Raw genomic sequence first — 20365 nt, 5'->3', positions numbered from 1 at the left:
TACGCCAGGGTGGAAGATAACATTTCCACGGCATGTTTAGCCTTCACCAAAACCCAGTCCTTTTTGGGGTTCAGATTTTTGGATAATCTTAAATGAGAACTAGCACACGTTTGCTGTATTTATGGGTAAGTCATCATCAAGTTCATACAAGGCTCAGAAATGGAAAATTATTTCTATCCCAAGAGTTTCCTTCCCCTGATAAAAAGCATTTGTAAAAAGACCACGCACCCCACTCATCCTCTCAAGTCTATCTAGATATTAAAATCTTCTACGAAATTTAATGCGAACAACCTGTTAGGCTTTTCCGCATTTCTCCTTATTTGTCCTAGAATAAATGATCTAACTCGTGCTATGTCTGAGGCGAGACCCAGCCCTAACGTACCCACCAATACAGTCTGCAAACAACTCCATCTCTATGAGAGATTACATTCTTCAAGTAGAAAAGGTCATGACACTTCAGCGAAACGAAAACACAAGCCATCTGGGAATTAAACTGATTTATACAGTCAGAAGCGAAGGTTAAGTAGAAGATAAAATTTAAAAGATTAATAGAAGGCAACGGGCAATAATAACAACTTTTTAAAATGATGAGCCCGTGTAGCTTAATTGGAATCCTTTTTTTTAAAAAAAGAAAAGTTATTAAAGTCAAGTGTTAAAAACCATCCAACAACCAAGTCAGGCCCCTATCCTTCTAGCTCTCCGCCCCAGCCAGGCACATAATAAAGTTTAATAAATACAGTGTCTTGGGGCTGAGTCCAATCTGATTATCTTATATCTACCCCAACTCTTAGTCCAGTGCATTCTACATTGTAAGTGCTCAAGGGAAGCAGCATGGCTTAGTGGAAAGAGTACGGGCCTGGGAATAAGGAGTTGTGGGTTCTAATTCCTGCTCTGCCACTAATCAGCTGGATGACTTTGGGCAAGTCATTTAACTTCTCTTTGCGTCAGTTACCTCATCTGTAAAATGGGGGTTAAGACTGTGAGCCCCACACAGGACACCCTGATTACCTTGTATCTACCCCAGAGCTTGGAACAATACATGGCACATCGTAAGCACTTAACAAATAACATTATTATTATTATTATTATTAACAAATACCACAATTATTATTACAAGCATGTTTTGGGGGTAAAGGCCAACCTGGTAAGTATTAATTCATTCAATCATATTTATTGAGCGCTTACTGCGTGCAGTGCACTGTACTACGCTTGGAAAGTACAATTCGGCAAAGTAATAATAATAACGATGGCTTTTGTTAAGCGCTTACTACGTGCCAAGCACTGTTCTAAGCGCTTGAGGGGATACAAGGTAATCAGGTTGTCCCACGTAGGGCTCACAGTCTTAAGCCCCATTTTACAGATGAGGGAACTGAGGCACAGAGAAGTTAAGTGACTTGCCCAAAGTCACACAGCAGGCAAGTGGCGGAGCCGGGATTAGAACCCTCGACCTCTGACTCCCAAGCTCGGGCTCTTTCCACTGAGCCACACAATCAGCAAAGGGGTTGGCCCAAGGAGAAGAGAAGCTTCATGGAGATCACCATGTTAGCAGGAAGCAGAATCCAACGTGAGTGCAGAACCGTCTGCCAAAGAGCATCAATCCAATACTGGGGGTCTTCGAGGTGGCCAGGTAAGCAAAGCTTTTCAGTCACCCACAGACATGATTAAAAAAAAAAATCCTACTATCAATTGGGCCATCTTGGAACACAAAAGATAGACTATAACTTCCTAGGGGCCAGGGACCAAGTCTTGAGCAGGTTTCTGTTGAATCGTTCGATCAATCGATAAATTGTCTTTAGTGAGTGCTGTGTGCAAAGCACTGTACTCAGTACTTGGGAGAATCCACTATAACAGAATTGACAGACATGTTCCCTGACCACAGCAAGCTTCCAGTCTAGAGGGGAGGACAGACATTAAAATTAATAAGTTGTACTCTCCCCAAGCTCCCCTCTCAGGGTCACACTTGGAGGAGGGAGAGTCAAACAGAGGCCTACCCATTCCATTCCTAGCTTGGCCAGTGGCTAGCAAGTGGAAAGCCATATGCTACAAATCAAAACTCACCCGTGCTGGGCAGCAGCAGCGCGGGAGGGAGTCGAAGGGGGAGACTCAAGTGTACCGCGTGAAGGAGGCACTGATAAACCACTTCTGGATTTTTACCAAGAGAACTCTACGGATACGCTACAGAATGCAAATGGAGAGCAAGGCATTCTTGGAGAGATGCGTCCGTGGTGTCGCTATGGGTCGGAGACGATTCGACGGCATAAGACAAGACAAGACTCTTCCAAGCACTTAATACAATGCACTGCACTCCGTGGGTGCTCAATAAATAATAATAATAGTTATTATTATTATTGACAAGACTCTTCCAAGCACTTAATACAATGCACTGCACTCCGTGGGTGCTCAACAGATAATAAGAATAATTATGATGGCATTTGTTAAGCGCTTACTATGTGCGAAGAACTGTTCTAAGCACTGGGGGGATACAAGGTGATCAGGTTGTCCCACGTGGGGCTCACGGTCTTAATCCCCCTTTTACAGATGAGGTAACTGAGGCACAGTGAAGTTAAGTGGCTTGCCCAAGGTCACACAGCTGACAAGTGGTGGAGCCGGGATTCGAACCCATGACCTCTGACTCCCAAGCCCGGGCTCCTTCCACTGAGCCATGCTGCTTCTCCATTATTACCACACGCACGCTTGGTATTCCCAACTACCTATTTGTCAGTCCACAGGTTGAGCATCTGTTGATTACTCCACTGCAAGTCCACTTCATTGTAAGCTCCTAGAGGGCAAGAATTGTATTTACCAACTTTATGGCATTTTACTTTTCCAAGCGCTTAGTAAAGGACTCTGCACACAATAAACGCTCAATATATCATCATCAATGGTATTTATTGAGCGCTTACTGTGTGCACAGCACTGTACTAAGCGCCTGGGAAGTACAAGTTGGCAACATATAGAGACAGTCCCTACCCAACAGTGGGCTCACAGTCTAAAATATATCATCATCATCAATCGTATTTATTGAGCGCTTACTATGTGCAGAGCACTGTACTAAGCGCTTGGGAAGTACAAGTTGGCAACATATAGAGACAGTCCCTACCCAACAGTGGGCTCACAGTCTACCATCGGCTGACTGATTGTGTATGTTCTATCTGAAAGAAAAGATTTATGATTTGACAAAAAGTTATCCCAATCACCATTACTTACTGACACCCGTTGTGAGCAGGGATTGTCTCTCTTTATTGCTAATATTGTACTTTCCAAGTGTTTAGTACAGTGCTCTGCACACAGTGAGCGCTCAATAAATACGATTGAATGAATGAATTACTAAATCACTATCAATACAATGCAGAACAAAGAACTTGATCTGATTCTGGCCTAGAAGCCTTAGACTTATATAACTAGGATTTCTCTCCAAAAGTTGTTTTTTTTCCCCCTTGAGTGAATTTAAGAGTACCGAATGGATAGCCTTCCAAGTTCCAAATTGACTGCCACCGCAGGAATCTAAAACATCTCAGGGAAAAGCTAAGATTCAAAGGGCTTGGTTGATCTCGGGAACTGAATCTAGCCAAAAATGGAAATTCATATTCCAAGACCGCTTCATCCTCGTCCTGTCCCCTAAAATCGTCTCTACGAGAGAGCAGACCCCTGCGGACTAAATTTGCACCATGAGCACTGTAAAGGAAAAAATCCATATACAGGCAACGGACCCACAGGACACTGTCGTGTGATGTCCATTCTCAGTCCTCTCCAAAGTAACATCAATCTCATACTCCTTGGTTCCTGCTTTCCCTCGGCCAAACACCCCTGGATTCCTCATCATCATCAATCGTATTTATTGAGCGCTTACTATGTGCAGAGCACTGTACTAAGCGCTTGGGAAGTACAAATTGGCAACATATAGAGACAGTCCTTACCCAACAGTGGGCTCACAGTCTAAAAGACTGTACAAAAGCCCTCTCCAGAAGAGAAGCAGTGTGGCTTAGTGGAAAGAGCACAAGCTTGGGAGTCAGAGGATGTGGGCTCTAATCCTAGCTCCGCCACTTGTCTGCTGTGTGACCTTGGGCAAACCGCCTCACTTACCTCATCTGCAAAATGGGGATTAAGACTGTGAGCCCCACGTGGGACAACCTGCTTCCCTCGCATCTGCCCCAGTGCTCAGAACAGTGCATGGCACATAGTAAGCGCTCAATAAATATCATAAAATGTGGCATTAGTATAGTAGCAGCTTTTCAACAATACCAAATGATACATTTCATCTCCAGTTATATTGGTTTTAACTTCTATTTCACTTCAGAATCAGTTACAGAATCATCCCAAACACACTTGGAAAGCTTGGCTGCTACCATCCTGAAGAGTTTAACAGGACTGGTTTGGAACAAAAATTTAGATTTTACATATGGCCCAAATGGCTTCAGCCATAAATCAACAATATAACCTCCACTTGACAGCAGTTTGGAACACTCTAGTATTATAGCTCTAGTGGCCTATTTTATCCAGACTGTGCTATCCAAGGGGTAGCCACTGAGCTCCAAGGAACAATTTGCCCCATTCCCAAACCGTATTTCTTTAGGTGTGACTGGAACTAGCATTTGGGCTTCTAAGTTCCTTGACAGGGATGACATCATATTTCTACTTAACAAATACCACGATGATTATTATTCTACTATGTACAAGTCCCCCAGTGACTGAAATGCGCTCTCTCCACTACAAGTATCTGACCATTGCAGGCTAGTAGGAGGATGGAGATGGAGCTGAAAGCTTCAGGACGACTTCGGTTCAAAAGAGTTGGAAAACTTGAGCTCTCTTGAAGGCCTCGCTCCATGACTTGGACATTTCTCTAAAAAGACCGTCGGGATGGGGAAGTCATTTTTAAGGACCAACTCCAAGTTCAACAATCCTTAGCCACCATGCTGAGAGGGCTTTTGCCAAGCCCCAGTTCTTATTTATTTTGCTTGCATGCAGTCTTTCTGATCCAGAAATGTGGTTACAAGACGCAGTCAGAGAAGCAGCGTGGCCTAGTGGAAAGAGCACAGGCCCTGGGAAGCAAATGACCTGGGTTCTAATCCCAGCAGCACCACCTGTCTGCTGTGTGACCTTGAACAGGTCACTTCCCTTCCCTGGGCCCCAGTTACCTCATCTGTAAAATGGGGCTTTACACCCTACCCCTGAAGCTACCTGCCATCCCGAACACCGTGTTTCTTTGGCAAGAAGAGGAAAAACTCTGGGAAAAAAAAAAACATGAAATGCCACTTCATTATGGAAGGACAGGCCTCCATTATGGAAGGACAGGCCAAGGGTTAGGAGTGTATAAATGAACCTGCATTGAGTCCTCACTTGGGAACCCGAAATGTGGGGGACCAGAGCAATTAAGCGCTTAGTACAGTGCTCTGCACATAGTAAGCGCTCAATAAATACGATTGATGATGAATAAAGCTTCTGTTCACCTAACCAATGTGGACCCGATTCTAGGGCTGACACTCAAAGGAGGTTTAGCTTCATGTCTCTGGACCTCAGTTCCCTCATCTGTAAAATGGGGATTAAGACTGTGAGCCCCGAGAGGGACAGGAACTGCATCCAACCTGACTACCTCGTATGTACCCCAGCGCTTAACACAGTGCAGGGTACACGGTCAATGCTTAACAAATACCACTAAAAAAAAAGGGGGAGGGAGGAAGGGCTATGGAAGGGACTTTACCAGGGTGGGATTATCGGCCACAAGGAACAGGGCTTTTCCCCACAATGACACCAGTAAAACCAGTTAGGGTCTCTCTCTCTGTCTTTCTCCCTCTGCTCCAATAATGAAAGCAACAGAAGAGTCTAGGGCCAGAGAAGGCCAGCAGGAGACAGAGAGAAGGAAAAAAATGAGACTACCTGCTAAGTGAACCTGGTTAAGTTACTTAACTTCTCTGAGCCTCAGTTTCCTCATCTGTAAAATAGTTTAAATGCCAGTGCTCCCTTTCCTTAGACTGTGAGCCTCATGTGGGTCAGGGACTGTGACTGCCCTGATTAAACTTTTTCTACCCCAAGTTCTTAGTCAAATACTAGGCACATAGTGAGCGCTTCAATACCACAATGATGATTATTATAAGATTCAAAAAGGATAAGAGGTACTTCTGTCTAAGTGAAGATCAGGCATTACTAGTGGAATCTTTCTTGCAGCTCCATTGGCTCTGGACTTTTTGTTTTGAGAAAAGGAAATAAAGCTTTCCAAAGACAATGCTCCATGCCTCCTCCCTACCTCCTCCTCTTCCATGACAGGTTTTATAAGACGCTTAGGCAAATCAGGAGAGCTAAATCTCTGGGTCCTTTTTGGATCCTGGAGCAATTTGGAACACCCACTTCCTCTCTGTGGTCCAAGCTTTCTACATTATGGATTCCCAGTGTGCATTTAGAAAACCAGAACTTTTTAAAATATCTGAAAATCCAGGACTGCTCTCCTCAGCCATCCCACATAATTACTACATCGACTCTAAGGCTGAGATGGAGGTGGATGCCTTTTAACTCCAGAGAGATCATAGGTTTGTCCTGCATCCTACCCTCCTGCAGGTCACTGACAAACACTAGTTCAGTTCCAAGAGAGAAAAGAATTAGAGTTGAGGGTCTCTAACAGCCCGCTCTGACCCCCTCAACAGTGCTCTCGACAGGGTGCAGAAAGCCCAGACCATCCCAGGGGTTATGGTATCACTCCTTCAGGTATGTAACCGCAAAGTCTTGGTCCAAAGCCACTGCTGGCCCAAATCCAACTGATTCTGCTTCTCTCCCCCTTAACTCTCATTCTCCCTCCTTCCCTCCCTCATCAGCAGGAGATCAACGGGAAAGAGAGTACCAGAGTGTGGAGAACCAAATTAGCAGTCAATAACTCTGGGAGATTGAAATTTAATCGCTTCTTCTGGCTCATAAAGTTTAAAGACTCATAACATTGTTATTACTTGGCAACTAAAACGACAATTAAATTCCCTAATTGTGACGTTGAAATGCATCCAATCTACTGCCACCCCATTTTGATTATGCTTTGGGATACAAAACAATTCGTTTCATATGAACTACAGAGTCTTTAAACTTTGTAGTGGGCCATCTCCTTCATAAGCCGCACCCAAAAGATGATGCCAAGGATAACTTGTACTGATCTTCTGGAAGGAATGAAAATAGAAAAACTGGAGCTATAAATATAGTATATGTTTACTGAGCACTTAATAAGTGCAGGGCACTTGGGAGAGTAGAATACAACAATCATAAGATAGTCTGATGAACCTGTATCTACTCCAGCACTTAGAGCAGTGCTTGACACAGAGTAAGGGCTTAACAAATGTATAAATATATTATGCATTGATATATAAATGTATATACATTGTAGTAAATCAAGATATATATGTAACATATGTATTTGTTAAGATACACACACACACATCTCAAAATTTTGTATAATTCTCCAATTCCTCTTCTGCATTTCTGGCCTCAGCTTAACAGAAAAATCAAAGACATGCGTCCTTAATTTCTCCAGGAATATATACGAACCCTTGAGTAAAATAACAGTTGGTGTTAATACCCCTTGCCACCAAGAGGCAAATGTTAGCCTCATTTACAAGTGGGTAATTCACCTTCAAGACAAAAAAGCACAAAACAAATTATAGGCTGATTGTTTATGACCAAGTGAAGATGGTCACTGATGAGACTAGCAATACATCACTCGTGAGCAGGGAACTCTCCTGTATTGTACTCTCTCCAAGTGCTCCGTACATAATAAGCACTTAATACGACTGATGATGATGATCACAAGTTTTCATTAGCCATTCCCCGCTATCACCAGTAACCTGCAATTATCTTCACACACCAAACTTCCTGACACGCCTTTTCTAACATTTTCTTGAAGCGAGACATCCAACGGGTACGCTCGTCGTTTTATAAATCCAAAGGCCAATGAGCTTTAAAATACATTTACAGAATTCCCATCACTCTCGCAGTGACGGGCCTGGGGGAAATATATTATCTGAACTTGGCCCTGCTTTGAGATTCTCTACCTATCTAACCCCTGATCGTGCAAAATTATTCTGCTATAAGTGAAATACGATAGTAAGACAAGGACACGGCGAGTAATTTGAAGGCAGGTGGTGGGCTCAGATGGGAAATGCATAGACGACTCAGCAATTCATGGCACGGTTACAATGCAGCTTGGAAAAAGTAAAAAAAAAAAAACAAACATATCGGTTTAAACACGCCTTTTCACTTCAGGACTTATTAACTGGCAATAAAAATCCCTAGGGGTTTTGCTCCTTTATGGAGAATCAAGACTCAAACGTGCCACTTCATAAACTAAAGAATAAGTTCATGAGGGGCTCTGACATAATAATCAGAAAAAGAACCGTGAGCCCAGCATTTTCACCTTAGCAGATTGTATTTCAGCCTTCAGGTAATTCGATCACGTGGAAAATGACAGAATACCAAAACCGTGGCTGAGGGTGTTGCAAACTGGTTCTACGGTGTCACTTTCTCCTTCTCAAATATGCTGATGAAGCAGACACCCACAACACCACACCGAAACCCGTTTGCGGGCTTTAGGGCAATTCCATGAAAAGGCCAACCTCAAATTCCTCCTACCCCTTGCTCAGTTTCAGAATGGGGGAACCTTAGATTTTTGACATACGATCATGACAGTTTTACTAGTTTACTAGTAAAACTAGTTTACTAGTTTAGTAGTTTACTACTAGAATTACTAGGAATTCTTTACACCTGGCATGGCGTCGAACCCAGAGGGTAATGTATAATGCATACTCTAGAAGTTCTTAAATCTGCGTGAAATTTTCCCATGGAATCCTAGCCCTCTCAAACACACCAATGTAAAAACCATACAGACCGAGAAAGCACCCACTAGGTTACAGCGTCTCAGCACTACCCTGCGGTCCCTTGGGTGGAACGCGACTCCTACTCATAATAAACTTATGTGGGCACTAGTTTTTTAAAATGGTATTTGTTAAGCACTTACCATATGCCAGGCACTGTACTACGCGCTAGAGAAGACACTAATCCACAGTCTTGATTCCCATTTTACAGATGAAGTTAATGAGGCACAGAGACGTGAAGTGACTTGCCCAAGATCGCCGAGCAGACAAGTGGCAGAGCCAGGATTAGAACCCAGGTCCTCCACGCTCTTTCCACTTCGCCACGTTTCTTCCCTGCTCAGCTGTTGTGCTCTGAGTCCGAGCAAGAGCAGAGTCAACAGAGGCCAGAGAGTGTGAGGGGCATTGCTCAAATCCCTATCACTGCAATCAATCCCTTCGCAAAGACTCTCGGTTCTAACTTCTCAGGACCGGGGCTCGTCTGTCATTCTTGACCAAAGACCCTATTTTCATCCTCAAACCATTTCCTCGAAATCCTATTACTGCTACCTACAAATAGAATCCTCTCCCTTTACACTCACCAAAAACCCCCCTTAAAACATAAGGATTTCCACGGAATAGGAGTGATGGAGATATGCATAACAGTCTCATCTGTTATAAGAACTGCAAATTCCATGCTATCGGTCAGGTTTACTTTTCACCTGAGGTTCATGTCATGTGAGAAATGAGTCACCAAGGGCTAAAACTACCTCTCGGGAGACATTTTCAATTCGGCACAGGAGAATCTAGGTTGTCTACCTCTGCCCAGTATTTGCGCCTGCACAAAACCCAAGAAGGTCACCATAGAAAGCAGAGACCTTTACAAGAGAACAGAAATAACTCAGCTGCTTTGTTACTATATTCTTTTTTAATCGCTCGGTTTCAAAATCCTTTAATTAGCACTCGATCCACGCCAGGAAAGCATTTCTCCTTCGGGGAATCTGGTGAGGTGGGGAGATGGGGAAGGGAACGGAGTTTGCACAAAATGTTCCGTTGTATCAGGAACGCAACATGGTACTCTTCAAATGATCAGCCAGAAGGTTGAACCGCATTAAGGCCTTAGAAAAAGCCACGATAACCTTCTCCCATCCTTGCAAAACGCAGAGCAGATATGCAAACGAATAAAAGACGAGTGTTAACTTGTTTCTGGAAGCTGTGAGACCGTCGAAGAAGAATATTTTAATCAAGAAACGGACTATATTCCTTTAGCCTATGGCAATTCACTAATTGTCACGCTTGCGGTAAACAAACATTGCTTGCCAGAGAGGAAACTGTAGTCTTTTTAAAGGTTCTCCAATTCACTGTAGGTCTTTGATATGACTAAAGCCTGACACGATGTCAACTGCTGGGTGGATACTGAATATAAATCACCCAAAGACAATTTTCGCTAATCTTTAAAATGTGATTAAATCTGAGAGCCCGGATTCATGTCTCAAACAAGGGAGGGAGCTCCATTTGAAAAGAGCAGGGCTCTAATTGCTGAAAATCACAAATGCTGAGATAAATAGCTTCATAAAAAGACTGAGCTAGTCCCACTAATTAAAAAAAAAGGACAATGGAAACTGAAGACCAATTAGTCGATTCAGAAGCGATTAACTGACAGATCTAAAAACAAACTGTATCACTTAAAAGAACCACGATACACCAATACAGTCAAGGGGGCTTTCCTTGTTTCCAATTTGGAGAACCATCTATTTAAACAGTATCTTTTAGACTGTGAGCCCACTGTTGGGTAGGGACTGTCTCTATGTGATGCCAATTTGCACTTCCCAAGCGCTTAGTACAGTGCTCTGCACATAGTAAGCGCTCAATAAATACGATTGATTGATTGATTGATCTATCCCAGCACTTGGAACAGTACTTGGCATGTAGTAAGCGCATAATACCACAACTTTATTACTATTATTATTATTAATAACAGTAAAATACTAAGCTTCAAGTACAGAATCTTCACAATGCTAGATACTCCTGATAGATTAAAGGATGGATGGATTTATCTGATTTTCTCAATTGGTCAGAACTAATTATCCACTGGTTTCACTGGCCAAGATCCCAATTTCAATTCTTCCTTGACTTCAACTATTTTGCTGCTCCTTGGGACCTTTGCCTGCAAGGGGTCAGACTTAACAATAATGATAATATCGATGGCATTTGTTAAGCGCTTACTATGTGTCAAGCATTGTTCCTGACAGTGACAGTGAGAAGCAGCGTGGCTTGGTGGAAAGAGCCCGGGCTTGGGAGTGGGTTCTAATTTCGGCTCCACCACTTGTCAGCAGTGTGACTTTGAACAAGTCATTTAACTTCTACATGCCTCAGTTATCTCATCTGCAAAATGGGGATTAAGACTTGAGCCCCACATGGGACAACCTCATTAACTTGTATCTACCCCAGTGCTTAGAACAGTGCTTGGCACATAGTAAGTGCTTAACAAATACCATTATTATTATTATTAAGCTCTGGGGTAGTTAACAAGCTAATCTGGCTGGATATCGTCCCTGTCCCACATAGGCTTTACAGTGTTAATCCCCATTTTACAGATGAGGTCAATCAATCGTATTTATTCTTCTTCTCCTTCTTCAATAGCATTTACTAAGCACTTACTATGTGCAAAGCACTGTTCTAAGGGCTGAGGAGGTTACAAGGTGAACAGGTTGTCCCACATGGGGCTCACAGTCTTAAGCCCCATTTTACAGATGAGGTAACTGAGGCCCAGAGAAGTGAAGCGGCTTGCCCAAAGTCACACAGCTGACATGTGGTGGAGCCGGGATTTGAACCCATGACCTCTGACTCCAAAGTCCGGGCTCTTTCCACCGAGCCACGCTGCTTCTTTACTGAGCGCTTACTGTGTGCAAAGCGCTTGGGAAGTACAAGTTGGCAACATATAGAGATGGTCCCTACCCAACAGTGGGCTCACGGTCTAGAAGGGGGAGACAGAGAACAAAACAAAACATATTAACAAAATAAAGGAAATAGAATAGATATGTACAAGTAAAATAGAGTAATAAATATGTACGAACATATATACAGGTGCTGTGGGGAAGCACCTGTGAGGTCACTGGGGTAGAAAAGTGGATTGACTCGCCCAAGGTCATACAGCAGACAAGAGGCAGAGCTGGGATCAGAACCCAGGTCCTTGCTCTATCCACTAAGCCACGGTTTGTTATTTAGTTACTTACTGCCGTTTGCAATCCATTGCTATCAATTTTTTTTCACCTTGTAACCTCCCCAGCGCTTAGAACAGTGCTTTGCACATAGTAAGCGCTTAATAAATGCCATTATTATTATTATTATTATTTTTAATCTCTGTACCTCCACTTAGATTGTGAGCCTGGTATGGAGCAGGGACGAACTGGCCTGTGCTCTATCAACTAGGCAAAGCTGTTTCTAGAGATGGGGGGGACAGAAAAGGAAGAAATGAGATTAATCAGGGAAGACCACCTGGAGGGGATGTGATTTTAGGCAGGGCTTCGGATGGTCTACCCTATGCGAAGAGGGAGGGAGTCCCAGACAAGAGGTCTGCAAGCAAGACGCCGGCACTATGAGAGATGAGATTAAGGAATGGTGTGTACAAGAGTGCAACACGTTGCGCTTGCAGTGGGAGAGGAGCACAGATAAGTAGTGGCAAGAGAGTCGATTGAGTGCTTTATTAAAGGCCTAATAATTTCAGTCCCTTATAACAAAATTGACACCTTAAGAACAAATGGCTATGGAATCTCTATACACTGAACAAGGGGTCGTGTTTCAAGAAAAAAACTAATCTCCATAGGTTTCAAGTATCCCTCAACGCCGGACAGATATGTCAAAAACTGTAAAAAAAAAAATATGCTTACGCTTGAGATGGTCAGAGGCATGTTGAAATCTTTGCCACCTTGAAGCCTGAAGCCCCAGGGAGCCGGGCCAACCAAAGACACATTATAGTTGCTCATGATTCTCTCGATTCAACGTCTAATTCCAAGTAATTAGGGTGCCTGTGGAAGAAAAGCAGATGGTCAACGGAAAATGTTTAGGGGCAACCGTCACTCAAGTAGTTAACGTAAAACCCACCAAATCGTGATGAGAAATTTGGTTTTTGTGAAAGATCTGTCTGTAGTAAATAATCATAAAATACAGCCTGTGAAAAGGAATCTATGAGCTAATGTGCCCTTACCACAGCCCTGCCAGTTTCCATAACATAAAAATCCCCCACCAGAATGCTCGCACGTTTTTACAACTTGCTACAATCTAATTCCATTTCATGCAGCTTCTGTCCCTCGGACTGAAAATAGTTTTTTAAAATTCACCTGTGTAATAGCAAAGAGAAAAATAATTAGCTCAGGTGGATCAGAAAAGAAAAAGTTTCACTAGCAAAATTCCAAGAGGACTTTTTTCCCTTCACATTCCCTAGCCTACAACGGGCCCGAGACCTTTAGCTTACAAAACAGTCAAATGCTAAGTTATTCTGCAAAGTGCTTGGGGGACGCGAGCAAGTCTATAAAATCAAAGGGACCAACCTCCCCATAGGGCAAACAACATGGAAAATCAATCAATCAATCGTATTTATTGAGCGCTTACTGTGTGCAGAGCACTGTACTAAGCGCTTGGGAAGTCCAAGTTGGCAACATATAGAGACGGTCCCTACCCAACAGTGGGCTCACAGTCTAATAGGGGGAGACACAGAACAAAACCAAACATACTAACAAAATAAAATAAATAGAATAGATATGTACAAGTAAAATAAATAGAGTAATAAATATGTACAAACAAATATACAGGTAGAGTCACAGGTCTACGTTTTCCCCCATAAAGCCAAGCTGTTATTTATTTTTGCGGTAAACAGGCGGTGGTGGTCTGTGCCAATTCGCTTTCCCTGCAGCAAAAGCTATTACAAGACCCAGATTTATCCGGCGCTGCCTTCAATTTTTGTTTTAGAAAGTATCGGGGAAAGAGAGTCCAAACCGGGGCAGGTGACTGTCAGAACACATCAAAGCAAGGAAAGGTTGCCGAGTTACTGGATAAGAGAAATCGACGGAGGAACTCACGTCTAGTACAAGAAACTGGACTGGCGGTTTCGGTGAAATGAAACCACGTCCCTTCCTAGGTAACGTGCTAGGGCAGAATTTTACTTGCGGAAAAAGATCTGAGGATTCACAATTGTGAATCTATTTTTTTTTTATTGAATCTCATGTTACTAAATAAAAGCAGTTAACTAGTAACGAGGACAGCTTTCATCTGAAAGCACACAAATGCAGGCCTAATGTCTAAGATATAGGGGATTTATCAATCAATCGTATTTATTGAGCGCTTACTGTGTGCAGAGCACTGTACTAAGCACTTCTATCACTTTAATATGGATACATGTATATATATTTATATATGTATATACCTGCATATATGTATATATATGTATATACCTGTATATATGTGTATATATGTATATACCTGTATATGTGTACATATATGTATATACTTGTATATGTGCATATATGTATATGACTGTATATATGTATATATATATATATACATGTATATACCTGGATATATATATATATGCCAGTATATATGTATATATACATGTATATGCTTGTATATGTGTATATATGTATATACCTGTATATATGTACATATGTGTATATACCTGTATAGGTGTGTGTGTGTATTTATGTATATACCTGTATATATGTATATATAAATGTATATACTTGTATATGTGTATATATGTATACACCTATATATATATGTATATATGTTTGTGCATATTTATTACTCTATGTATTTATTTATTTTACTTGTACATATCTATTCTATTTATTTTATTTTGTTAATATGCTTGGTTTTGTTCTCGGTCTCCCCCTTCTAGACTGTGAGCCCACTGTTGGGCAGGGACCGTCCCTATATGTTGCCAACTTGGACTTCCCAAGCGCTTAGTACAGGGCTCTGCACACAGTAAGCACTCAATAAATACGATTGATTGATTGATTGATTGAATAACATTCATTAAGGCCTATCGCTTGCTTGCGGAGACCCCCGGCTGAACCTGACGCCCTTCTCTGCCGAGACACCTCTTTGGGCACAACCCCCTCCGAGATATTTCTCCAGCCGCCTGACATCTAAAATATTCGCATCTCCTCATCGAATTCCCAGGGAGAAGCTGCTACCGTTTAACCTCCCTAACTTCCGAATCATAAATCTACCTCCAGCGGATGGATTTTTCCTTTGCCGGAGGGGAACACGGCCAAGGAGGTCGACAAAACTTTGGAAGAATCCCGGGTCTTAAATCAAATATCCCCCTCTCCATCCCCCTCATCTTACCTCCTTCCCTTCCCCACAGCACCTGTATATATGTATATATGTTTGTACAGATTTATTACTCTATTTATTTATTTATTTTACTTGTACATATCTATTCTATTTATTTTATTTTGTTAGTATGCTTGGTTTTGTTCTCTGTCTCCCCCTTTTAGACTGTGAGCCCACTGCTGGGTAGGGACTGTCTCTATATGTTGCCAACTTGGACTTCCCAAGCGCTTAGTACAGTGCTCTGCACACAGTAAGTGCTCAATAAATACGATTGATGATGATGATGATTAGTGAAACTCCTCCTTGTAGCTAACTGATTTTCCCTCGAGGGTAGATTTTTCCCTCTAGCAGCGGCTTTGGGAGAGTACGTTTGGACCAGGGACCGTTTAATTCGTTCATTCAATCGTATTTATTGAGCGCTTACTGTGTGCAGAGCACTGTACTAAGCGCTTGGGAAGTCCAAGTTGGCAACATATAGAGACGGTCCCTACCCAACAGTGGGCTCACAGTCTAGAAATGTAGTTTAATGTAGTTTCCGACCTGCTGAGGGCCACACACATGCTCACACGGTGGCCGGGCTAAAGATGCAGAACCTACTATCAATCAATCAATCAATCAATCGTATTTATTGAGCGCTTACTGTGTGCAGAGCACTGTACTAAGCGCTTGGGAAGTCCAAGTTGGCAACATATAGAGACGGTCCCTACCCCAAAACGGGCTCAATCGTATTTATTGAGCGCTTACTGTGTACAGAGCACTGTACTAAGCGCTTGAGAAGTCCAACTTGGCAACATCTAGAGACGGTCCCTACCCGACAGTGGACTCACAGTCTAGAAGGGGGAGACAGAGAACAAAACAAAACATAATAACAAAATAAAATAAATATGTACAAATAAAATAGAGTAATAAATACGTACACACGTATATACATTTATATAGGTGCTCCCCAGCTCTTAGAACAGTGCTTTGCACATAGTAAGCGCTTAATAAATGCTATCATTATTATTATTGTTACAGTGCTCAAAGATGACGCTCGTCCTGGGTCCTCTCAGACATGTTGCCGACTTGTACTTCCCAAGCGCTTAGTACAGTGCTCTGCACACAGTAAGCGCTCAATAGATACGATGGAATGAATCCTGAATCCATCTTACCTCCTTCCCTTCCCCACAGCACCTGTATATATGTATATATGTTTGTACATATTTTTTACTCTATTTATTTATTTATTTATTTATTTATTTATTTATTTATTTTGTTTGTCCATATCTATTCTATTTATTTTATTTTGTTAGTATGTTTGGTTTTGTTCTCTGTCTCCCCCTTTTAGACTGTGAGCCCACTGTTGGGTAGGGACTGTCTCTATATGTTGCCAATTTGTACTTCCCAAGCGCTTAGTACAGTGCTCTGCACACAGTAAGCGCTCAATAAATACGACTGATTGATTGATTCCCCCAGCCCTTTGAACAATGCTTCGCACATAGTAGGCGCTTAATAAATACGACAATGAATGAATGAATATTATTATTACCTTGTACCTGCCCCAGCGCTTAGCACAGTGCTTCACACACAGTAAGCGCTTACCATATGCCATCATCATTATGATTATTGTTATTACCTTGTGTCTCCCCCAGTGCTTAGAACAACGCTTCGCACACAGTAGGCGTTTAATACCATCATCCTTATCATTACTATTACCTTGTACCTACCCCAGCACTTAGCACAGTGCTTCGCAAACAGTAAGCGCTTACCAAATACCACGATCGTTATTATTATTACTGCCTTGTAGCTCCCCCAGCGCTAAGCACAATGCTTCGCACATAGTAAGCGCTTAATACCATCATCATTATTATTACCTTGTACTCACTCCGGCGCTCAGCACAGTGCTTGGCACATAGTAAGCGCTTAACAAATACCATCATCATCGGTAGGGCCTGCCTCCAAATGTTGCGAACTTGTCCTTCCCAAGCGCTTAGTACAGTGCTCTGCACACAGTAAGCGCTCAATAAATGCTACTGAATGAATGAATGAATATTACCTTGTACTCACCCCGGCGCTTAGCACAGTGCTTCGCACATAGTAAGCGCTTAACAAATACCACATCATCAGTAGGGCCCGTCTCCAAATGTTGCGAACTTGTCCTTCCCAAGCGCTTAGTACAGTGCTCTGCACACAGTAAGCACTCAAATACGACTGAATGAATGAATATTACCTTGTACTCACCCCGGCGCTTAGCACAGTGCTTCGCACATAGTAAGCGCTTAATAGCACTAATGATGATGGTATTTATTAAGCGCTTACTATGCGCCAAGCGCTTAACAAATACCACCATCATTATTATTACCTTGTACTCACCCCGGCGCTTAGCACAGTGCATCGCACAGAGTAAGCGCTTAACAAATACCATCATCATCAGTATTATTACCTTGAACCCACCCCGGCGCTCAGCACAGTGGTTGGCACATGGTAAGCGCTTAAATACCATCATCATCATTATTATTACCTTGTACTCACCCCGGCGCTTAGCACAGTGCTTCGCACATATAGTAAGCGCTTAACAAATACCATCATCATCAGTAGGGCCCGTCTCTAAGATGTTGCCAACTTGTACTTTCCAAGCGCTTAGTACAGTGCTCTGCATACAGTAAGCGCTCAATAAATATGATTGAATGAATGAATGTAAGAATGAATATTACCTTGTACTCACCCCGGCGCTTAGCACAGTGCTTGGCACATAGTAAGCGCTTAACAAATACTATCATCATCACTAGGGACCGTCTCTATATGTTGCCAACTTGTACTTCCCAAGCGCTTAGTCCAGTGCTCCGCACACAGTAAGCGCTCAATAAATACGACTGACTGACTGAATGAATGACTGAAAGAATGAATATTACCTTGTACTCACCCCGGCGCTTAGCACAGTGCTTGGCACATAGTAAGCGCTTAACAAATACCATCATCATCATCAGTAGGGCCCGTCTCTAGATGTTGCCAACTTGTACTTTCCCAAGCGCTTAGTCCAGTGCTCCGCACACAGTAAGCGCTCAATAAATACGACTGACTGAATGAATGAATGACTGAAAGAATGAATATTACCTTGTACTCACCCCGGCGCTTAGCACAGCGCTTGGCACATAGTAAGCGCCGAACAAATACCATCATCAGCAGCATTATTACCTTGTACCCACCCCGGCGCTCAGCACAGCGCTTGGCACATAGTAAGCGCTTAACAAATACCATCATCATCACCACTAGGGACCGTCTCTATATGTTGCCAACTTGTACTTCCCAAGCGCTTAGTACAGTGCTCTGCACGTAGTAAGCGCTCAATACATACGACTGACTGAATGAACGAAGGAATGAATATTACCTTGTACTCACTCCGGCGCTCAGCACAGTGCTTGGCACATAGTAAGCGCTTAGCAAATACCATCATCATCAGCATTATTACCTTGTACCCACTCCGGCGCTCAGCACAGTGCTTGGCACATAGTAAGCGCTTAACAAATACCATCATCATCATCAGTAGGGCCCGTCTCTAGATGTTGCCAACTTGTACTTCCCAAGCGCTTAGTCCAGTGCTCCGCACACAGTAAGCACTCAATAAATACGACTGACTGAATGAATGAATGAATGTAAGAATGAATATTACCTTGTACCCACCCCGGCGCTCAGCACAGTGCTTGGCACATAGTAAGCGCTTAACAAATACCATCATCATCATCAGTAGGGCCCGTCTCTAGATGTTGCCAACTTGTACTTCCCGAGCGCTTAGTACAGTGCTCCGCACACAGTAAGCGCTCAATAAATACGACTGACAATGAATGAATGACTGAAAGAATGAATATTACCTCGTACTCACCCCGGCGCTCAGCACAGTGCTTGGCACATAGTAAGCGCTTAGCAAATACCATCATCAGCAGCATTATTACCTTGTACCCACTCCGGCGCTCAGCACAGTGCTTGGCACATAGTAAGCGCTTAACAAATACTATCATCATCATCATTAGGGACCGTCTCTATATGTTGCCAACGTGTACTTCCCAAGCGCTTAATACAGTGCCCCGCACACAGTAAGCGCTCAATAAATACGACTGACTGAATGACTGAAAGAATGAATATTACCTTGTACTCACCCCGGCGCTCAGCACAGTGCTTGGCACATAGTAAGCGCTTAGCAAATACCATCACCATCATCAGCATTATTACCTTGTACCCACCCCGGCGCTCACCACAGTGCTTGGCACATAGTAAGAGGTTAACAAATACCATCATCATCATCAGTAGGGCCCGTCTCTAGATGTTGCCAACCTGTACTTTCCAAGCGCTTAGTACAGTGCTCTGCACACAGTAAGCGCTCAATAAATATGATTGAATGAATGAATGTAAGAATGAATATTACCTTGTACCCACCCCAGCGCTCAGCACAGTGCTTGGCACATAGTAAGCGCTTAACAAATACTATCATCATCAGTAGGGACTGTCTCTATATGTTGCCAACTTGTACTTCCCAAGCGCTTAGTACAGTGCTCCGCACACAGCAAGCGCTCAATAAATACGACTGACTGAATGAATGAATGAATGTAAGAATGAATATTAACTTGTACCCACCCCGGCGCTCAGCACAGTGCTTGGCACATAGTAAGCGCTTAACAAATACCATCATCATCATCAGTAGGGCCCGTCTCTAGATGTTGCCAACTGGTACTTTCCCAAGCGCTTAGTCCAGTGCTCCGCACACAGTAAGCGCTCAATAAATACGACTGACAATGAATGAATGACTGAAAGAATGAATATTACCTCGTACTCACCCCGGCGCTCAGCACAGTGCTTGGCACATAGTAAGCGCTTAGCAAATACCATCATCAGCAGCATTATTACCTTGTACCCACTCCGGCGCTCAGCACAGCGCTTGGCACATAGTAAGCGCTTAACAAATACCATCATCATCACCACTAGGGACCGTCTCTATATGTTGCCTACTTGTACTTCCCAAGCGCTTAGTACAGTGCTCCGCACGTAGTAAGCGCTCAATAAATACGACTGACTGAATGAACGAAGGAATGACTATTACCTTGTACTCACTCCGGCGCTCAGCACAGTGCTTGGCACATAGTAAGCGCTTAGCAATACCATCACCATCATCAGCATTATTACCTTGTACCCACTCCGGCGCTCACCACAGTGCTTGGCACATAGTAAGCGCTTAACAAATA

General features: G+C 43.0%; 1 protein-coding gene across 10 annotated transcripts in view; it reads right to left on the bottom strand.

The window, feature by feature from the left end:
* Nucleotides 1-20365, bottom strand: part of LOC119947716 (PDZ and LIM domain protein 5-like) — a 200106-nt gene that overhangs the window by 150216 nt on the left and 29525 nt on the right. For all 10 annotated transcript variants that reach the window (XM_038769339.1, XM_038769340.1, XM_038769338.1 and 7 more), the window contains exon 2: nt 12707-12844. In XM_038769339.1, the coding sequence (XP_038625267.1) occupies nt 12707-12802 (96 nt within the window). In that variant the 5' untranslated portion in view covers nt 12803-12844. The remainder of the gene's footprint in view (nt 1-12706; nt 12845-20365) is intronic.

The sequence above is a fragment of the Tachyglossus aculeatus genome, chromosome X5 (assembly GCF_015852505.1).
Source record: "Tachyglossus aculeatus isolate mTacAcu1 chromosome X5, mTacAcu1.pri, whole genome shotgun sequence".
In the NCBI taxonomy this organism is placed as follows: domain Eukaryota; kingdom Metazoa; phylum Chordata; class Mammalia; order Monotremata; family Tachyglossidae; genus Tachyglossus; species Tachyglossus aculeatus.
This window is presented reverse-complemented; position numbering and strand designations above follow the sequence as displayed.